The sequence below is a fragment of the Nannospalax galili genome, unplaced genomic scaffold (genome assembly GCF_000622305.1).
Source record: "Nannospalax galili isolate Female #2095 unplaced genomic scaffold, S.galili_v1.0 scaffold171, whole genome shotgun sequence".
NCBI classification, from domain to species: domain Eukaryota; kingdom Metazoa; phylum Chordata; class Mammalia; order Rodentia; family Spalacidae; genus Nannospalax; species Nannospalax galili.
The window spans coordinates 2,630,440-2,651,090 of NW_008329362.1; the positions used below are offsets into that span (position 1 = coordinate 2,630,440).

The following is a 20,651-nucleotide window of genomic DNA, read 5'->3' on the forward strand; positions in this document are numbered from 1 at the left end:
TGGCGTTTTTTTTCTTTTTCTTTATATGCATAACCTTTTTTTTTTTTTTTTGTCTTTTTGAAGCAGGGTCTCCCTGTAGCCCTAGCTGTTCTGGAACTCACTCTGTAGACCAGGCTGGCCTTGAACTCACAGAGATCTGCCTGCCTCTGTCTCCCAAGTGCTGGGACCACAGGTGTGTGCCACCACGCCTGGCTTGCATAACCTTTTAAAGGTGTAAAAACCATTCTTAACTTGCCACATGTACCAAAACAGTTTTCAGGCTATGATCTGAAGGTCCTATGCACATAGAGAGACAAGAAACCAACATATAAAAAAACCTAGGAACATAAAACAAAAACAGCTGACAGGTTCTGAAGACAGCGAGCAGGCAGTAGTAAGCGCTATAAGGTAAGATCAGTGTGGACTTTAACAGCTGGAGAAGGCTCCTGGCAGAGATGGATACAGAGCCAGGTTTGACAGAAGTTGGACTGTAGGAGAAAATTTCTTGGAAAGGAATATATTTTATGTACACGTGTATGGCTTTATATATGCATGTATACAAATGCATGCGTACCTACATAAATATATATCAACTCTCGGGCATTAAAACACAGAATTCTACAATGATAAGGGCTTTGGAATTGGAAGTGTTAAAGCTTTTGCTTCTTTGTCATTTCCTAAGGTGAATCAGATATAAAACAGGCTGAGCCCATGTGGTTTTGGTTAGCAGGCTTCATACTGCACTTCAATCACAGTGAGAAGTGACAGTGATTCAGAAAATTGTTCCAGGTGAGGCAGATTTTAATGCTGAGTGTAAAGGAGTTTTCTGCCTTTTTCCACTTAGTCAATAGAAATCAAATCGTAACATAGTTATTCAGAGAAATATGATAGTCAGAAGACACAACGCCAACTACCCTGTACTAACCAATCAAATGAAAGTCATTCTTCTTGAAGGTGCTAAGATCTACAGCTTCCATGGGGGCCCAAGGGGCCCGATAGGAATTGACCGATGGATGCCTTACCAGAAAGCCAGAAGAGGTGGAAGATGGATGAAATAAGGGTGTTTCAATCATGCCCCAGTATATTGTTAAGCCCTTGACTATATTTCAGCCTTCTTCTCCTTCTGCTTCTTTTTTCAACGACAAAACCTGTTTCAGTGAGAACTTGGCATCAGCTTGGTGGGGCTCCTAAACCCCAGAAATTGGCAGTCATTGCAAATGAGGGGCTTCTACTGGCTTTCTCTTTAGAGTTAGGTTTTGACTCGCATATCACTGCATGTGAGGGAACACTGGAAGAAACCGGGGCCACAGTAAGGAACTCCTTGAATATCACACTAATTGAGTACGGGCTTTACTATGAAGCTCCCGGGAAGCCCTCAAATTATTCCTAGGGGTACAGTCATAAAAATGGTGCTGCTTTTGAGAAAGATAATCACTCCAGCAACACTTTGGGTGCAGTAGATTGGGTGGAGATGAGAACAGATGCAGGGTAATCTGATTGTATCTTATTGGCATCATTTTTAACACACTAAAAATCCAATAGAAGTGATAATATTTTCTGTTTCTGCTTTATGTATATATAGAAAGAAAAATTAAAAATTAAATGAAGAATGAATTTAGGTTTAATTTTGAAGATGGAACAGAAGGTGATTGTGCTAATGAAGAGGGCTGAGACCGGCCAAATGATTCCTTGGAAATATTAAATTTCTTGATTAAATAGGTATTTGCCCCCACACTAGCAGCTGGATAAGGTGCTTAAGGAAGTCTTACCGAATCAGAATGTCAACATGGGTTAATGAATGAGAGAGGTTGTGTAAACGATTACTTAATCCCAACTGAGGAGGTTTCCTGAGCCACTGGGGAACTGGGTTGAGGGTGATAGACAAGCATAAGGTTAGAAGGAAACAGAGCATTAAACAAACAATAGTTCAATTTATTTGTGATTTTCCTGTAGCTCAGAGTGAAAAATAAAAGTCTCCTTAAAGCAAAAAAGGTAAAATGAAGCTAAGCTATCATCATTTTAAAAATAACTGTCCATCCACTCACTGCAGTAGAAACCTTATTATAAAATGATAGACAAAATAGAAAATTTAACTCTTTTTTTTTTTTTTTAACTATTTCTTGCACTTCTAACACACAGCATTATATAAGGTTCTGGGAATTATAATAGCTGGTTCCAAGGCTTCTAATGCAGGGAAAGCTTTACTATTAAATCAGTGTTCATTTAAAGAAATACAGGTGTTCACTTTCTGAATAGTTCAAAATCCTGTTCTCCATGAGTTCAGAGGTTGATGAGCTTTCCACTGGACTGTTGTCTCATCACCAGCGTCACAAACGACCTGACTGTAGGTAGTCTATACCATCATTACCCTACATCCCCCACAACCTGGTGCTGGTCTTTTTATCTTTCATTTTCAATAAGGAACTTTCTTTTGTTAGATAGGGAAAGTGCCACAATGTACCATAATGGATTATCACTTTAAAGCAGGCATATATTTTAGCTGTCTTTTGTATAGGTCAAAAGTCTAAACTTGCTTACCTGCCCTGAGGACTTCTTTTCCTTTAAAATGCTAATAAAATTGTAAAAGCTTTTAAAAAAAGTTTAAACTTTGACTTTTCAACACTGATTACAAGTTTGATCTACTATCGCTAAACTATCACACACTACTCACTGTTACTCAAACATTGACTGATAGTCTTAATACTGGGCCAATAATAGAATTAATATTGTGTGTTACATGCACAACTCTATTTGGAATCAACACTTTTATAATAATATAATTCTTAAAATGTGAATTTCCACATTATTTCAATGTAATATCTGTTTTTCAAACTAAAAACACTTTGCAATTACTCTTACTAATACAGTTGCTGAGTGTTGTTTACTATGATGGTGGAACCACAAATTAGTTTCTACTTAATGAATCATCAGATATATTCTATCATAAATTCCTCTTCTTTAATTCAGTTGTTACGTTCCAGGATACCTAATATGGCCTGATATTTACCTCTGTTATTGCACTTGAAGACATTTCTGGTCTTGGAGCTCCTCATATTATTGAAAATATGAAGAAAAATAGTTTCACTTTCCTGAGATTTTGTGTACTTCCTTTATCCACTTGCTCTTATAAACAGTCTGTTACACTCAAGATTCTGGTCACTTTACTGGAAAATAAATAGACCTCTGCCTGTAATATAGGCTTCAGGAAGGGGTAAGCCAGTGACCTCTCTGATTTGTAGGCAAAGGAACATGCTCTGAAGATTAAATGCCTGCTGGTCCCTTGGCAAACACCATTTCTTTGTTGACCAAACAAAGTGAATAAAACAAGCACAGAAAAAGGTAAGCATTTCTTTCAACTCCTTACACATGTTTTATACCTGCATTTCAAATCTTTGTGGCTTGTGGAGAAGGTAAAGTAACACCGTTTATGATCCACTCATAAAAGCACATTAGCAAATTTTACCAAGAATTGTACATTTCAGTGATTCATCTGGTCTTTATTTACTGTCTAAATACATAGATTTCATCTGGAGACTTTTTAAAAAAGATCAAATAAAAATCAACACTATTTGTTGTCTATGATCTACAAAACATATGTTTAGGCATAAAAAGCATGGCAAATGCCTGTCTACGCTGAGACCTTAAACTCACTTAGATATTAGCATGATTGAATATACACATGCAGATAAACATGAAGAATGTGTGTGCACTTAAAGATAAAGGAGCTTGCTACATAAAGATGGCACTGGCTGGAGAACACACTCTTGGACATTCAGGTGGTGCTTATGAGATCCGCGTGAGTCCTGGGAGTACTTGGCTCTGACTTGGCCTGTCAGCCACATGATCCTCATGAGGAAGAAACACTAAAAAGGGATACAACTGTTAAGAGTACACTATACAGATACAGAAAGATAATGTGACTTGGGGCCACCTCAGCATCACATTCTCTTGGATTCTATTAATGCTTATAATGCTGAGAGCTTTAAAAGGGCTTATTTTGTATGTTCTCGGAGTTGGATGATTCTTTGTCATAGGACTTGTGAGTAATAGGATAATCCATTTCACACACAGGAGAAGTATGTCTTCACAAATACTGAGTGTTGACCCACAAGAGAGGGAGGGAGACAAGGAGAAGAAATAAGGTGGCCCACTAGAGGACATATCCTTTTCCAAAGAAGCTGACTGAAGTGACTGGCTGCAAGAGGCAGTGGGAGTGAGCATGACCCAAACCAGTTTTTAGCTTCTAGAAATGTACACATTACCTTCTTCCTGCTAAGCATCACTTAATAAAAAGTAGAAATCAAAGGCAATCAAAGTTTAAACACAGTGACAATCATTTTTCTTTTTAAGAGAAACTGTTTTCAAGTTAGATTTTCAACAGCGTACTACAGCTTCTGATGTTTTTGTGAGTGTAAAATAATGTACTCTCGGGGGGGCTAGAGAGATGGCTCAGTGGTTAAGAGCACTGGCTGCTCTTGCAGAGGACCCGGGTTTGATTCCCACACCTACATACATGGTGGCTAACAACCTTCCGAAACTCCAGTTCCATGGGATCTGATGTTTCCTCTGACCTCTGCAGACATTGCAAGACACAGGTGCATTTACACACATACAGGCAATACATTCATACACATACAATAAAAATTAATAATATTAGAAAAATAATGTGCTCTCATGGCCCCAACTCACTTTAAAAAGCTCAAGTTAAATGCAGCAATGGTTAGCATTTTAACACTTGTTATGTTTGCCCTGAACTCAATATAGTAAATATATATTGTTTTTCTACAATTTTAAGCTTAGTGTAAAAGTTAACTTTTATCTCTTCAGGGCAGTCTTTTATGATTAAACTACCAAATTTAAATATTGCCTTTCACTTGTTTTCACGATCACACAGTATTTCATGAACTATCACGACACCTCGTTAATTGGTGTGACTGATGTTTGCCATCATCTCCACCAGTCCACTGCAGCATAAAGGCAAATGCCCTGTCTAGCTGGTTCACCACTGTTCTACCAGCAGGGTTAGCACTTGGTAATTGAGTTTCCTATTGAATCCTGTTTGCATAAATAAATCCTTCTTCTAGTTCTTGCTGAAAACAATGATTTTAAGTATTTGCTCATTTTACGCCCTAAACAAAAGTTAGGCTTCTGGCACTTAGCTTGAACTAGTAAGATGGAAGAACAAGACCGTAATGTAATTAGCTTAAAATAAGTGGAAAATACTGCACATTTTATTGTCAAGATAATTTTGAGATATTCATTTTTGCTATTGACTGCCACTGCATTAGTGCTTGTAATCTGCTTAGTGCATTAGCACTAAACACTATTGATTCACTCAGAGATAGGGGACCAATTCAGTCCTGCATTCTCTCTACATCCTGAGTGCCTCTTTGCCTATAGTTTTGTCAGTAGGCTGCTTGTGAGATACTGAGTGTTAATCAGATATTTTAAATGTAAAATATCATTAGAAAATATAACATACAGAATTTACTGTCCTGGTATGCAGACATAAATTCTAAGCAATCATGAATCACCTGTGTATTTTGAGATGACAACACAGCAAACTGAATTTTCATCAGATCAGTTCTACAAAAGAATGCCTTCCAAATCTAGTGACCTTAATTCACCCCTTTTACATAGAGCAGTCTCAAGTGTCATCTGCTATCTAATGTCCTCTGATTGATGGACATTTGGGTGATTTACCCAAATAAAGTAAGTGAAATCAGGCATTAGTCTGAATTAACAATGTTATCTTTTTGTTTTATAATTGTACTATTCATAAGTCATCTTCCCCCATGTGTGAAGATGGAGATCATAAAAACAAACCATTATTCTATGTTAGTATGCACTGGTTTGATATTTTCCTTTCTTCTCACTAAAGGACTGGTGAACCTTCCTGAAGTGTTTATGCATACACACTCCATCTGTGCACATGATAGCCTAGGTCCCAGGTAAAGTGCAGTAAATTGCTTCCTCAAGGCAGAGTCTGGCTTTTAGACTAGGAAGTCAACATTGCTCAGCCAGTAATTCATATGCAAATGAGCCCTCCTGGAACATATTAGTTAGAAAAAAATATAATTAGCAGACTGGAGAGTATCCAGGATCTTAGAATTCAGGATTGATTAAAAAAAAGAGTCAAGGGAGTTTTATTGGCTTTAGGAGCAGTTGATCCTTTGGTTTCATTCCTGATAAGCAAGCATTTTCTAGTCCTCCATGGACTGGAAATGTGACTTATGGCACATATCTGGCCACTAGTCATTCTGGACTCCATGTGCCCATTGTATCAATATCTGTGCCAATCTATGAATAAGGAACAGCAGAAATTCTTGGTGGGTCTTTCCAAATCCTGGAAGAGCCTCATTTTTTTTTTTCTGTTGGAGTGAGGAGCTAAGAATATAGGGAGGAATGGCTACTGATAAGACAGAAGTCTGGAGGAAGGGTGTAATACCCAAGATTTGAAATAGTATACTGTTAAAAAAAATCTGTTATTACTCAAGCAGGCTATTGTCTTTATCAACATGTGGGATCCCAATGCTTCCAAGAATCTCTAATCATGGAGTATGGAAATGAAAACATCACGTATCAATGCTTTGGCTTCAAAGTTTTAAGTTTTTTGAAAGTTTACTTTTTAATATCTATTTCTTCTTGTATGGACTTACTGTTAGCTACAGCAATTTTACCAAATGAATCACCGTGTAGAAATCAGTGATTTATAAGTCATACCAACTGTTTTAAAAGATACTAAGCACAAGGAAGCACTAACGTAAAATGTAAGGGGCAGGGTTAACGCTTAACTACCTCCACAGGTGGGAGATACTGTTACTCACATCCTGACTCAGTATCATCCACAGGTATAGGCTACCTGCATTTCTGGTGAGAGTTTCAGCTTTAACTATGTTCTTTTAGTTAATAAAAACATTGTGCTTTTGCTTTTTCACCTTTCCTGGAGGGGGGGTGGGGAGGGGGGGAGCTTGGGAGTGGACCTATAATGTTTTAAAGGCAGTAAACAGGAGGAAGGGAAAGAGGCAAGAGGCACTTGTGGCTCTTTCTGGTCCTATTTTCTAACACCCCAGGGTGTGCCCAGTGAGTGATCTCAGAGAGTATGATGAAATTCTGGAAAGAAATTAATTTTAAATTTCTTGTTTAATAAAGAATGCATTTTTATGCAATGGATAACAAAGAGAATTCAAACAAATAAGTCAGGAAGCAGCAGCTCTCTGAGCCTGGAAGAACATGAGATCAAGAGCTAAGGGAAAGTATCAACTGAAAAATTAATTCATTTCTACTTTTTTATGTTTTTGGTAAAGTGTATTGAATCCTTGTAACTTGAGGACTTTTTTTCTTTTAAGATTTTGCTTTGATAGCAGTTACATTTGGTGTACAGCCAAGATACATTAACGTTTAGGTTTAGAGCACTGTCTAATATCAAGCATGAAGAGTCCCCAATAACAGTTCATACAGGGTGACATGCTCTCATTTCTGAGCACAGGAACTGAAAAACAACTTTGTAATCTGACTTCACATTTTTCATTCCTAATACAAAATGCGTTCTCTTGAGGGTGTAGACTGTCTAAATTAGCCATGCCAAGCCAATCAAAAGACATGGGTGTTACTTCTAATGCTGACTCCATATTTGCAACTCAAATAGTGTGGGAGACTATAGATATATGACCTGTAAAGAGTTATAAATCTCTGTTTACTTTATTAAATATTACAAGACATGCCCTAAGGAGGATAGATCAATAATGGGACTTGTGGTTTCCTGATGGAATGCTGCAATTATTTTCTTCCATTACAACTTAAATGTAACTCAATTTTACTCATCTATCATCTTTATGGTAGTAATAAAAAAAATCACTGAATACTTACTTCTCTACATATGCATAATATTTCCTTGTTTGAATCTTGTTTTGATTTTTGATCTTACTGAAAATTATTGTAATCACTTTGCTGTCTCCCTTTGATGGCTATGAGCGATGACCCTTTAACTCTGGCACTCCAGAATAGAGATGGAAAATTACTACCTTAAGCTTCCTTTATTTTTGGAAGCAGTTGGCTACTCTTTGAATTGGAGCACAAATGATATTTTAAAAACAAGTTGAATCTTGTTTTGATTTTTGATCTTACTGAAAATTATTGTAATCACTTTGCTGTCTCCCTTTGATGGCTATGAGCGATGACCCTTTAACTCTGGCACTCCAGAATAGAGATGGAAAATTACTACCTTAAGCTTCCTTTATTTTTGGAAGCAGTTGGCTACTCTTTGAATTGGAGCACAAATGATATTTTAAAAACAAGGAAGCTTGATACAAACAACCTATGAGGTTGACTTTTTCTGGAACTGTTTTATCTGTAAATTCTTAATGCAAAGTTGACTTAAAGCACACAGGGAGAATAACTTGCAGAGCCACAGGTAGTTGGAATTTTAAGTCAGAGAAAGAGGCAGACTTTCTTCTTGAGTGTACCACAATTTTGTTTGATGGTTGCTCTCCCCACCATCTGCCTGCTTAAACTGTCACGGCTCCTCATTCTATCTTTAAAAAAATATTAACTCTTAAAAGATGTGAACAAATTAAGTTGTGTGGAAGTTGTTCTTGTAACAGGTAGGAGAAGTGAAAGGCTCTTGTGAGAAACAGAAGAACTTATCCCTTTTATTGAAACAATCTGATCATTTGAATTTGCCTTTCTTTTTTAATGTCTGTTTTTTAATATTTTATCATTATTGTTATTTTATATTTTATTATTTATTTTATGTGTATGAGTGTACTGCTTCCATGTGTGTAAGTACACCCATGTTATGCAATGCTCGTGGAAGTCAGAAGAGGGATTTGGATTCCCCTGGAACTGGAGTTATGGATGGTTGTTAGCCACCATGTGGGTGCTGGGAATTGAACCCAGGTCCTCTGCAAGAGCAGCCAGTGCTCTTAACAACTGAGCCATTGCTTCAGCCCCTATTTTTATTAGTTTTATTTTATTTTATGTGCATGGGTGCACTGCCTGCATGCATGTGAGTGTCATGCAATGCCCAAGGAGATGAGAAGAAGGTATTGGATTCCCCTGGAACTCTAGTTATGGATGTTAGCCACCATGTGGGTGCTGGGAACTGAAGCCAGGTCCTCTGCAAGAGCACCCAGTGCTCTTAACCACTGAGCCATCTCTCCAGGCCCAAATTTGCCTTTCTTTATTACAAGCATTCCTTATAATAATAGTTGTCATTTATTATGAGCCTAGGGCTATGTTGGGGCGCTTTCAATATTGTCCTTGTCCATACAATAAGTTCTGCATGAGGGAAGACCAGTCCAGAGACTATAAAGAAGCTCTTGTGATCAAACAATGTACAGCTGAACCTCATTCTCTGGCTTTAGTCTTCTTTCATTAGGCCACACAGATCCCCAAAGATCTAAATTTATGGTAATCTTATTATACATTATAAACGTTAGACATCATCCCACAATTTCCTGAAAGCCTGTGAAATAGATTTTGTTATCTGCATGTTACTGATGAGACCCAGCCTTCAAGAAGTTAACTAACACAGCAGAAGTCACACAACAGGTATGCAATAAACTAGGTCTTTCATCCAGGTGTGTCTGGTACTGCATGTCTCCTTTCCCTTTAAGTTGACCCATCATTGGTCATTAAGATGACCAAGAAGATGAGTTAAATATTTGCTACATGTTTAGTTTTATGCTTTCATAATAGAGAAGTATGTTTTTCTTAGGAAAAACCTGTAATGTGCTAACTGTATTTTATATAAAGACACTTTTCTTTCTCAACTTCCATTAAAAATCTTTCTAAAATGTACGATTGCAAGGCTGTTAGTTAAGCACTATAACTTACGGAATAAAATTGTTGTTGATTTTGAAATTTTAAAAACTTCTATTCAGATGCTGATTCTTATTTGTAGGAGACTTATGATTCTTTTTTTTTTCCTGGACTTGTCATATTAATAAAGTTCTTATATATGACTAGTGGAGATTCTAGGAATTATGAAATGAATTACCTAAAATTTTAATGCTATTTATCCCCCATTATAAAGAAGAGGTTTTATTTTTTTTCCTAAATTTGAATCCTTACCAAGTATCTGTCTTATAGTGCCAAATTCTCAATTATTTATTTTTTATACTAATACGTCACTTAGGGAATATCCATTAGCTAAAAACAATCTGAATCAATACTAATTTGGAATGCTTATAAAGGTTCACTGATGAATGAGTTAAAAAAAAGCAGGAAAGATGTTTAAGATGAATTTGTAATTATTGTGGATGTGTAATCTCATAGAATTCGTGTTTAGAAGTCATTGTAAATAAGCCCTTTAATTAAAAAAAAATCAACAAATGCCTACATTGCGAAAATCAAGACTATATTCTTATAGAAGGGCTGTAAGAATCAACAGCACAGGTATTAAATGGATGGGCACCTGCCTCTTGGGATAAGTTTCAGAGACTGGATCGTGTGGAGACAAGCTCCGAAGCACAAATAACTCATGGGTGAAGATGATGTGCTCTGGGAGTTACCAGATAACTTAAGAGGGCTTTCCTCATGTCAGTATGAAAGATGCCTGTGAACAGTGGTCGAGATACACACATGAAATGCAAGTGCGGAGAAAGCAACACAATGTGATCGAATAAGCAAATCAGGCCTGATATCTCTGCTGGAGACCCTGAATAGAAGATGTTCTTTCCTGGCACTCCGCCTGATACTACAGTAGAAATGATTTTGCATATGGTGGGGAGGTTGGGGGTGCTGAGAGCCCCTTTGGTGGATCTGCTGACATACACTAAGGACTGGGCGGGAGCTCAGGTAGAAAGGGAGTGCTATAGTTTCCTTCAGTTTGTCCAACGAACTCCCATGTATCTCTGACCATGTATTAGAGATGTTAATAACAAAACTACTCAATACCCCTCTAGTCACAAAACTTCATGCCAAAATAAAGACTCCGTTCCAAGATATTATTAGAAGAGTCACCTGATATATGGCCAAGTTAATCTGCCAAGACAAAATGGAATCATCTTATTGCTCAGGCTTTCTAACAGGTTCACTCTTGTAAATCATTTTGTTTTTGTCAGACAAATGTTCTTGCTGCCTTCATTTTAAGACAAAGCTGGGAAATGACTATATGCTGATTATTGGAACACTCTGAGGCCTTTCAGTGAGCTGGGTATGTGAAAACAGAGAATGTGTGTAGTCTCAGTTTCAGGAGAATTTCAGTCATTGCTAAGCAGAGAAGATAAACAGGCAAACAAGCAAAGGAGGTTTGCAGGTATTTGTCTTTACGGAATTTGGCCAGCATGAAACTTGGCTTCCCTTGTAAGACTGTGTTGGCAAGTTCCATCTTGTTTCCCACAAGAATTTTTGAGAAGGGAGTGATAATGGTTTCAGGTGTGGCATTTTGGGCATTTTTCCTGCATGATAAAACTGGCCTACATTTTATTAGAAAACTCTGCTGCTTTGTTCCCTTTGGAACACTAAAAAAGTCAAAGGGGGTGAGATGGAGTTCAGAAGTGTTTGGAGAAATTCTAGAATCAGTAACGATTTTTACAGCTTGAGGTTGAAATGCACAAAATAAAACAATGAGATAAGATACTAATATGCTCTTGCAAAGTCAAGTGTCTTTTTAACATTTAGCAGAACAAAATTCAAATAGCAAGGTTATGAGCCCTGGATGTCTTGGAGGAACTCTTAATAAGTACTTTTTAAATTTGTTTGCTCAAACTGTTTACAGGATGCAGGAAAAGTGTTTTCTCTGAAGTGCAATAATTATTACACTTTTATTTTCGAATCCTAGGTTTCTGAACGCCTTTTTAGTTCTCTTCCTTTCTTTTTTGTTTTTCAGTTAAAAAAGGGTGGCAACTTGATGAGGAATTCCACTGTTTCCTACAGAGTTTACAACATATATTAAACATGTGCGGAGCAATAAGTCTTAGTTGGGATATATGTATATGCATGTTGTACATTGTCATAACCTTTGGAAAGGAGAGAGGGAAGTTATTTCACCAAAAGATGAAACTTTTTGTAAGTATTCTCTGAATTCCATACAAAAATGTAAGTTTTGATCTGGGGAAGTGTCTCAGACATCTCACTAACCCAGTCACTTGGTTCTGAATTCATATGCCCTAGATGCTCCTCAGAATTAGATGCTTTCTCTTATTGAGTACATAGTCAATGTTCTTCCTGGTTGCACTTACAACCTTTATTTCTTGGACTAAAAACTGCTGAGAGACACATTTCCAAAGCCCATATGTCTTTCAAAAGTACCCAAGGTGATACTATTTGTTTGGTTCTGGGTCACTGTGATCACTGCGTTAGGAAGCACAGCTATGCCATATGTGAAAATCTAGGTTCAATACCACAATATCCAAGGTCATAATGGACTCCTACTAGGCTGGTACCCTTCCTCTGGTACCATGTGACCAAGTGACTAGCAGCAAAAATCTGCCTATAGATAGTAAATTCTACCGTATTTAAATCAAAACACCAGTAATTTTCCCATGCTTTCCTGTGAAAATACCATTTCAATAGAGTGATTGTCAGTCTAAAACCAAAAATGTTACAGATACACAAATTTACATTATAAAAATAAATTTTCTTTTAGTTAATTTTTTAGGTGTGTATGTGTATGACAATGGATGCGTGCTCATGTGTGTGCGCATGCATGCAGAGCCAGAGGTCAACCTTATGTATCATCTTCAAGAGCTGTTACCTTGGGCTGACTGGCTAGTGAGTCCCAGCCATCCCCCTTCCAAGCACTGGTATTACAAGGACCCGCCATCTCACACTTGGTTTTTTTTTTGTTTATTTTTAACATGGGTTCTGGGGATGGAACTCAGGTCCTCATACTTGCACTATAAGCATTTTACTGACTCAACTATCACACTAGACCCACATTAATTTCATAAGATATGATTTCAGTCATAAATGAAGATCAATTTCTTAATTTTCTTACAAAGAATTTTTAACTATTTTGGATACCAGTCATTTACCAATCACAGAAAAGCCCTTGATATCCTTTTCTAGACTGATTATTTATTCTGTTTTATACCCAACTATAAATGAAAGATCTGTATGACTTACCCTGTTGAAACAGTGCTCATGGTTGGGGCCATAAAAATGCTGGAGACATCTCACATTGTTTTTGTTGACAATCTTGTTGAAGAATTCGTTGACATACTTGATAGGGAATGCACACACTGCCGATCGATTCAGGGGTTCAGCTGAATCTGGCTTGCTTTGGGCAAACACTGCATAGAGAATGTCATCATTTGGGCTGGCTCCTATCTGCTTAGCAAGGTTGATCCCAGGCTTACTGACATAGGCAGCTTGGAGGATATTAAACACTTCCTTCCTTGTGGATCTCTTTCTTCTCTTTTCTGTGAGAATACACTCCAGAGGCATTTCCATGTAGGAATGCAACCCAGAGTCTACAGAACAGAACCTGATTATTCTTGTGTGAAAAGTCTGAGCATTGAGGGTTTCCTTTTGGACAGTCAGAAAGTAAATAAAACGGTTGCTTTCAAAGGCATGTATGTACTTTATGGGGTAAGAATCTTGGAACTCAGGTAAGACATCAATATAGGATTGATCTGTCAAAAACTTAAAGCCATGTTGGGTTTCCTTCAGCCTTCTCACTGATATTGAATGCAATGAATGATCTGGAAGGTAGGAAGAATTGATGGTGTTCCCCACAAAGAAATTGATGAACCGTTCTTTTTCAGACAGGAGGACTTTGGCTCCGAGGGCACTTACCACACAGTCAGGACACTGGCCTGACTCTTCGTCCACCTGGGGGGAGAACATGCAATGGACCTCAGACTGTATGTCAGCAGGGTTGTCACGTGGAAGAACATGGCGCTGGCAGGTTCCTCTGTTGACACTGCCACAGCTAATGAGCTGGTCATCATAGTATGTGTCAATAATCAAGGCCATGTTGATGTTATCCTTCCAAATGCCTCCTGACAAATTGACTTTGCTGTTGCAGTCCTGACATGGAAAACAATCTGGGTGTTCCAACACAGGCCCAGTCTTGTACTCTGCCACCTTCTGAAGGTCTTTGTCATTTAAAACATAAATGTAGTTCGTGGCTCCGAGGTAAATATGATGTCTGTGCAGGATGAGATTCCGGATGGGGGTTTCTGCGGTGAAGTTGGGGAGTTGATACTTCATGTTCACGTTCATCTCGGACTTCACCAGGGCCTCCTTGCACTCCCCATGGCTCCTCTGCACCAAGGTAAGCAGCAGCACAAGGATGCCAGGTGCCAGCACAGTGGGGGCCTTCATTGTGAGAAACTGATCTGCCAAGACACGTTGGATGCAAGAACAGTTTAGTTGTCATTAGAAACGAAGAAAAAAATGGAAACCCTACTCAAGCCAAGCAATCAGAAATAACATTTCCTAATTGGGATTTTTACAAAGAATGAAAACAAAAACCACTAGCTGGCTTCACTTAACAATGCACTGTCCTACTGGACATGACTCCACATAGTTTAATTTTAGAAGATAAACCACGAACGAGTAATTTTCGAACACCATTATGAGATGCAAACAATGCTCTGTATTAAGGCCCATACGCAGCAACTGAGAGGCATTCAGCGATGAAATAAGAAACATAGCACATTTCTTTCTTAACCCCTTGCTGGTTGCTTAATGTGGTTTCATATCTGTGGCTAATGACTAGGTTGATATTTAAACTTTCTGGGTTAGTCAAGTAAAGGAACTGTGGTTCAGATTCATTTATTCTAGAAATCACAGCAGGCATTGTTTCCTTGGGAGCATGTAGAATCACTAGGCTAAATTTAGCTTCCTTTTGGAAGAAAACAATCATAAATCCTAGAAGCAATATGATCACATGCTCTTTATAGGATTTTGTGTGCAGAGGAAAGGTATGGTTATAATTTGGCTATAGTTACCCTATTGTTTCAGACAAACCAATGCTTAACACAATATCACTGGGTCTTCAAAATAAAAAGCCGGCTCAAAATATGTAAAATAAAACTTAATCTTCAGAACTAAAGTTGTAGAATGATTTCTCAGGGAAAAGCAACATATTGTTCATTATCAAGTCAAAAAGCTGTTTAGTAAAAGGAACATTATTTCAGCATTCCATTATATACACATGGACCAATATTTCTCCCAGGAAACATGGTTAGTTTGTTATTCAGTTACTTAAAAGTTAAAACATGTGAATTCCACTCATGATTGCCATGGGCAGTTGGGCGGGGGCAGGGCAATGTTGGAAAGAAGAGGCAGCAGAATGAAAAAGTAAATAGCTATCACTTTAGCTTTCTGATAGGACAAAAGGACACCTTAAAACCACACTGAGCTTTGTATCTATGCTAAAGACTAACTTTGGGTCTACGAAACCACAACAAAATTCACTGAGTCACTACTATGTGCATGGCTGTGCTTACACCACGGGAAATGGAAAATGTGTCATAGTCCCTGCCTTTCAGTAAGGCTAAAAAGTGGTTAATGGGTAACACATATACACTTATGATTAAACTATCTGGTATCACAACACTCCAGATGGCACAAACCAAATACTACAAGTATGAAGGGAAGATGAGATGGCCTCTGCTTAGGATTCAGATTATGAGAAATGGTACATGTTCATTATGTTATAAGGTCTAGAAGAGAAAAGACAGTATCTGTTTGACTCTACTGTATTGCAAGTATTGGGCACAGAGCCTGGAACACAGCTGGTGTTAAACAAACATACATTGAATCGGTGAGTAAATAAAAATTAAGCAGTAAGTTCAAAGTCACAAATCTACTACAGGAATGATAGGTAGGTCTCAGTTGTTCACCAGGAAGCAAGTGTTTGGAATAAGTGACAAATGAAGTTTCTGAGCAGACAGAGCATTTATGCCAAGGAATGGAGGTGAATAATGAGAAAGATTTTGAGGAAAGGCTGCCCTTACCGGGAAAGGTACATGACTGGTCCAGGTGAGAGAGCTTCTGCTTTGAGTGAGGCGGTGGCAAGTGGAAACATGAGTTCCAGGAAGGAATGTAAATCCAAAACTCAACCATAGTGGTGCACTTGGAAACTTAGAATGACAATAATAATATAATAATAATAATGTAATAATAATAATAAAAACTTTGCATCTATCTGTATAGAACTGATAGTTAAAACTAAGACTGATGTGTTGGGACTAAATGAGAAAAGATGGCCAATGAACTTTTATAGGTGAATATTGTATTAAAAGAATTTGTTATGGAGTCAACGAAGTCTAAGGTCATTGAGACATCAACAACCAGCATTACTGCAGGGTCCTAGAAGCCAGGTGAGGATCTAAGAAGCATGGTCAATATGGGAGGTAGATCTTTGCTGATCTTCAAAAGAGTGGTTTCAATGGATTTAACAGTAGCCTTGAATAGTCAGGCTGTTAAAGTGCGAGGGAATGTGTGTTGAGGAAATAGCATGTTTTTTCAAGGAAGAACAAGCAGAAGGCAACAGATTCAAGTGGAGCTTATTGTTAAACTGTAGGAAAGATGCATGCTTATTTGTAGGACTTCCTCTTCTATTAACATTGATTTGGTACTATAAAGGCATGGTACCCTTCTTTGGAAAGCTTATAGTCCCTTGGTGGAGGCAATGAATTAACAGAGATATGGGGATATAAAGGGAGGGCAATCAGCCAGACAGGAAATGATGTTGGAACTCAGTCTTCAAGGAGAACAGAGAACGAGGACTTCCGCAGGCACAGTAGTTTTGTGCAAAGGCAGAGAACCAGGGGAGAGCACATGGTATGGACAGACCAGCAACAAGCAGTAGAGCCCAAGAATGGGTCAACAGACACAAATGAAGGATGGAACTGATGATGCAATAATCCAAAGAGTATTTCTAAGATCCCTGGAGCAGAAGAGAGCCCATGTTCTCTGAGAAAGCAAAAGAGAAGTTAGATGAAAACATATGAACAGTGAGGGAGTTAAAACATGAGATTTGAATGCTCCAAAAGTAAATTGGGGCATATATACATCTGTTTAAAGTGATGGATGTAGAGGAGGGAGTAGAGGCTTCAGCTGGATGAAGAGGTTCAAGATAATTATACCAGAGTATGCAAGTGGAGATCAGCAAACGAAAGGTTAACTCTAAGGCTCCTTTAAGGTAGGATACATGGTGCTGTAACTTCCTCTTCATATTCATAAAAGATGGAGGGAACTCAGGGCAGACAGTCAAGGACACAGTGACCTTCAGAGTCCATGTGAAGGTATCTGTTTGAAGAGGGAGGCTTTGAAGTGATGCATAAGCAAAGCTGGAAAACTGCAGTTGCCCCAGAGGGCAAAACAAAATTTCAATGAGGTGAAGAGCTGGAAGAGGTATAAGCCATATAATAATAAAAATGACAACATGCATTAAGTGCTTACCACATGTCAGGCATCCTGCTAAACCCTCTGATTTATCTTCACAAACATCCTGTGAAGAAGGAAGTATGATTATCTTCTTCTGTATACACATGTGTGTCAGAAGTCACCCAGTTAAAATCAAAATGCAATTCTGTGCCTAACAGACAGGGCCCATCTACACTCAGATGCCTCACTGACACCTAAGCAGCTTCCTGAGCTCAGAGAGATCCGAACTCCAGCAGAGGTTACACAGTCAGGCCTCTGATGCCAGCCCTTTCCCCCATATCCATGTGACTTAAGGCTGTCCATCCATTCCTGGGCCCAGGGTACAACCCTCTCATGTGTTGTTTTTAAGTATCAAAGAGAGAAGTCTCTGAAGACGTCTGACCATTTTAGAGTATATAGAAAGAAAGGGAACAGAACTTCTATATACTGTTTTGAAATTCTCATTGTTTTGAAATATACTAGAACATTTTTGGTGCTAGTGAGGGGAAACAAGAAGGAATAAAAAGAAAGATTAGGGACAAATTGTCTACCAGTCTAGAGTACATTATGTGAAAAATTAAATGTCTTTCTGAATATGACATATATCAATATATCTTCCAAAACTGGGAACATTATTTCTGTATTTTCTTCAGAAAATATGATAAAAAGAAAGAAATGAATCCTTACTTCCCAAAGGAAAGACACACAATATTATCACTAATTTGTATCAAAGGTGATGTTCATTAAAACAGTACTGGGTGTTCGTAACTTTTAGTTCTCTTTTAAGGAGGAGTCTTCAAAATGATGTTTTTACATTTTTATTTTTACAATATGAGGGATTACATTGTCTTAAAAATAATATTCATATTTTAAGGTTGATATATATGTCACTCACTGCTAAACCTTAATTAACTAGAATTTAAGAAGTGTACAAATGAGCATTTTGATATCTCACTTAGTGAGACAACAAATCAAAAAGCCAGTAGGGAAGGATTTTTTAATCTAAAGACAAAAACCTTTCAGAACACACACTGGAGTCGGTGCCCTCTTCTCCTGCACCTTCTTTTCATTAGCCAACAGTGATGTTATGTTTCAGACTGAGATATCAAAGACTGGCTGACTTTGTTTGCTTTTATTAAAGAAAATGTTCATCAACAACAGGGTTTTTATTTAAAACATAGGTTTCTATGTAATCCTCAGACGAGAAAACTGAATCATCTAATCCAATTCTTTTTCTTAACCATTCGAGGTAGTTAAGACCTGTCTTCATTTACAAAGGGCCTATTGCTCAGATCAGATCTCCTGTAGATTTTTGTTCCTTCCTAAGGAGTGGAGGAAGTATCTGAGTTGATGACACTGAGAATTAATTGAGTGACAGTCAAATGGCCAAGTGCACAGGCTCTGAGGCCAGGCTGTAGGATTTGAATTCATCCACTCAGTCTATGACCTTAGGCAAATAACTCTATGTTCTCTTCTAAAATATTAGAGTGATTATCATCCCTACCTCACCTGTGATGGTTATTACTATGAATTCAATGAGTGAATCCCTGTAAGACACTAAGAACAATGCCTACAGATAGTAAGTAAACAAATGTTCCCCTTATCATTGTTCATACCCTCAGAAAAGTCTAATGAGCAATGTTCCAGATACCAAGAAGAGGGCTGAAGACACAAAGATGAATACATCACTTTCCAACTGTCAGTGAGATCACAGTCTATCAAGAAAGACAATCACACTGTAGTTTAAACTCAGTGTAAGAAGCCCCCAAAAGGCAAATGTAGCTGGGTTAGGGAAGTTAGGCTTGGCAACCGATTACAGTCCTTTCCTCATAAGCACTCTAATCTTGAGAAAAAGCACTGGACAGAAACTTGCAAGAATGAAGCTAAGCTGTATGACCCAAAGCAAGTCACTCAACTGCTTTCTATTTTGTAAAATGATGGTGTTGAACCATTACCATGTCAAGCTCTCTGATATTGGCTTAGGGCAACCCATTTTGTGCATCTCTTCCTAATTTGCATTGCAGTGACCTTATCTTAACAGCCTGAAATCAGAATTTACACCACAGAAATTGGCAAAAACCACAAATCAGAGCTTTTTCCTCCCATAGAGATTATTAAATGTTTACCAGCATTCATTTACCAGTTCCTCATGAAGGGATGACCTCCACAGTATGTTCTAACTCTTAACAATTTTGATCTCTGAGATGGCTTTTCTACAATTACATGCTATTCCAGTGCCATCAACTTGGCATGAATTACTCTCATTTCCCCAACTCTATGCCAGATCTGGCTATGCCAGCAATTTTATATTGATAGTTGACTCCAGAAATATTCTCAGTTTCCATATATTTTTATCTTGATAATTTATTCCTGTGATATGTCAAAATCAGACTTTCAACACAGAAATGTCTTTTTCAGTATGTCTGCTTCTTGTTTCCTTTGTGAAATAGTGCTAGCCATTTAACTGACTTTGAGCTTTTTACTAAATGGAACATGTAAAGATGATTCAAACAGAATGACTAATTCATTCTTTTGAAATGTTGGGTACATATCAGGTAAAACTGAATCACCCATAAAACATTTATTTCTTTTCAGTTGATAGTAAAGATACTCTCAATGACCAAAAATTTCCTGGGAGTGAACATCTCAGTGGTACCTTGGCCATTAAATTTTTGGCATTTAAGAGCATTTTGATTAAAGAAAGATTGTTAGCTATGAATTCAGGCTCAACATAAGTTTCCAACCAGCCATTAACTCTTCCCTGCTATCTATCTGCCTGTAGGGTTTCTCACTAAAATATCCTGTATTCGTCTTATTATTCCCCCCAAAATCTAGCAATACAATGATTTCTCTAAGTATTTATTATCATTTGTGCCCTTCAACAATTGTGCCATCAGCAAAAGAATGGCTATACTCATGTAGACTCCTCAGGGGGAAAAAAAAACAGCAGGTGTAATGGGACACTTTTTTAATTTTTAAGTTTTTCTTATCATTATTTTTATTGAATTTAATTCATACAGAATATCTCAAACAATCTTAATCATCTTTATGCCCCCATCCCCACTGGCACCCTCTTACATTCCACCCCCCCCAATTTTTGTTTTTTTGAGAAAGGAGCTTCCAGTAGCCCCAGCTGGCCTGGAACTCACTATGTAGACCAGGCTGGTCTCGATTCCACAGAGATTCTTCTGAGTGCTGGGATTAAGGTTGTATGCCACCATGCCCAGCTGGGCTACATTTTAAAAAATATTTTATTTATTATTTTTATTTTATGTGCATGCGTGTATTGCCTGCATGTAAGTAAGTGCACCCATGTCGTGCAATGCCTGTGGAGGACAGAAGAG

At 37.9% G+C, this 20,651-nt stretch overlaps 1 protein-coding gene across 13 annotated transcripts in view; it reads right to left on the reverse strand.

Moving 5' to 3' along the window:
* Met (MET proto-oncogene, receptor tyrosine kinase) overlaps nucleotides 1-20,651 on the reverse strand; it is a 116,495-nt gene that overhangs the window by 73,849 nt on the left and 21,995 nt on the right. For 6 of the 13 annotated variants that reach the window (XM_029565563.1, XM_029565550.1, XM_029565564.1 and 3 more), the window contains one exon: nucleotides 13,051-14,267. In XM_029565563.1, the coding sequence (XP_029421423.1) occupies nucleotides 13,051-14,267 (1,217 nt within the window). Of the gene's footprint in view, nucleotides 1-13,050; nucleotides 14,268-15,893; nucleotides 16,020-17,343; nucleotides 17,393-20,651 lie in introns of all 13 variants that reach the window. The other 7 variants (XM_029565580.1, XM_029565566.1, XM_029565565.1 and 4 more) reach the window with 2 other exon arrangements.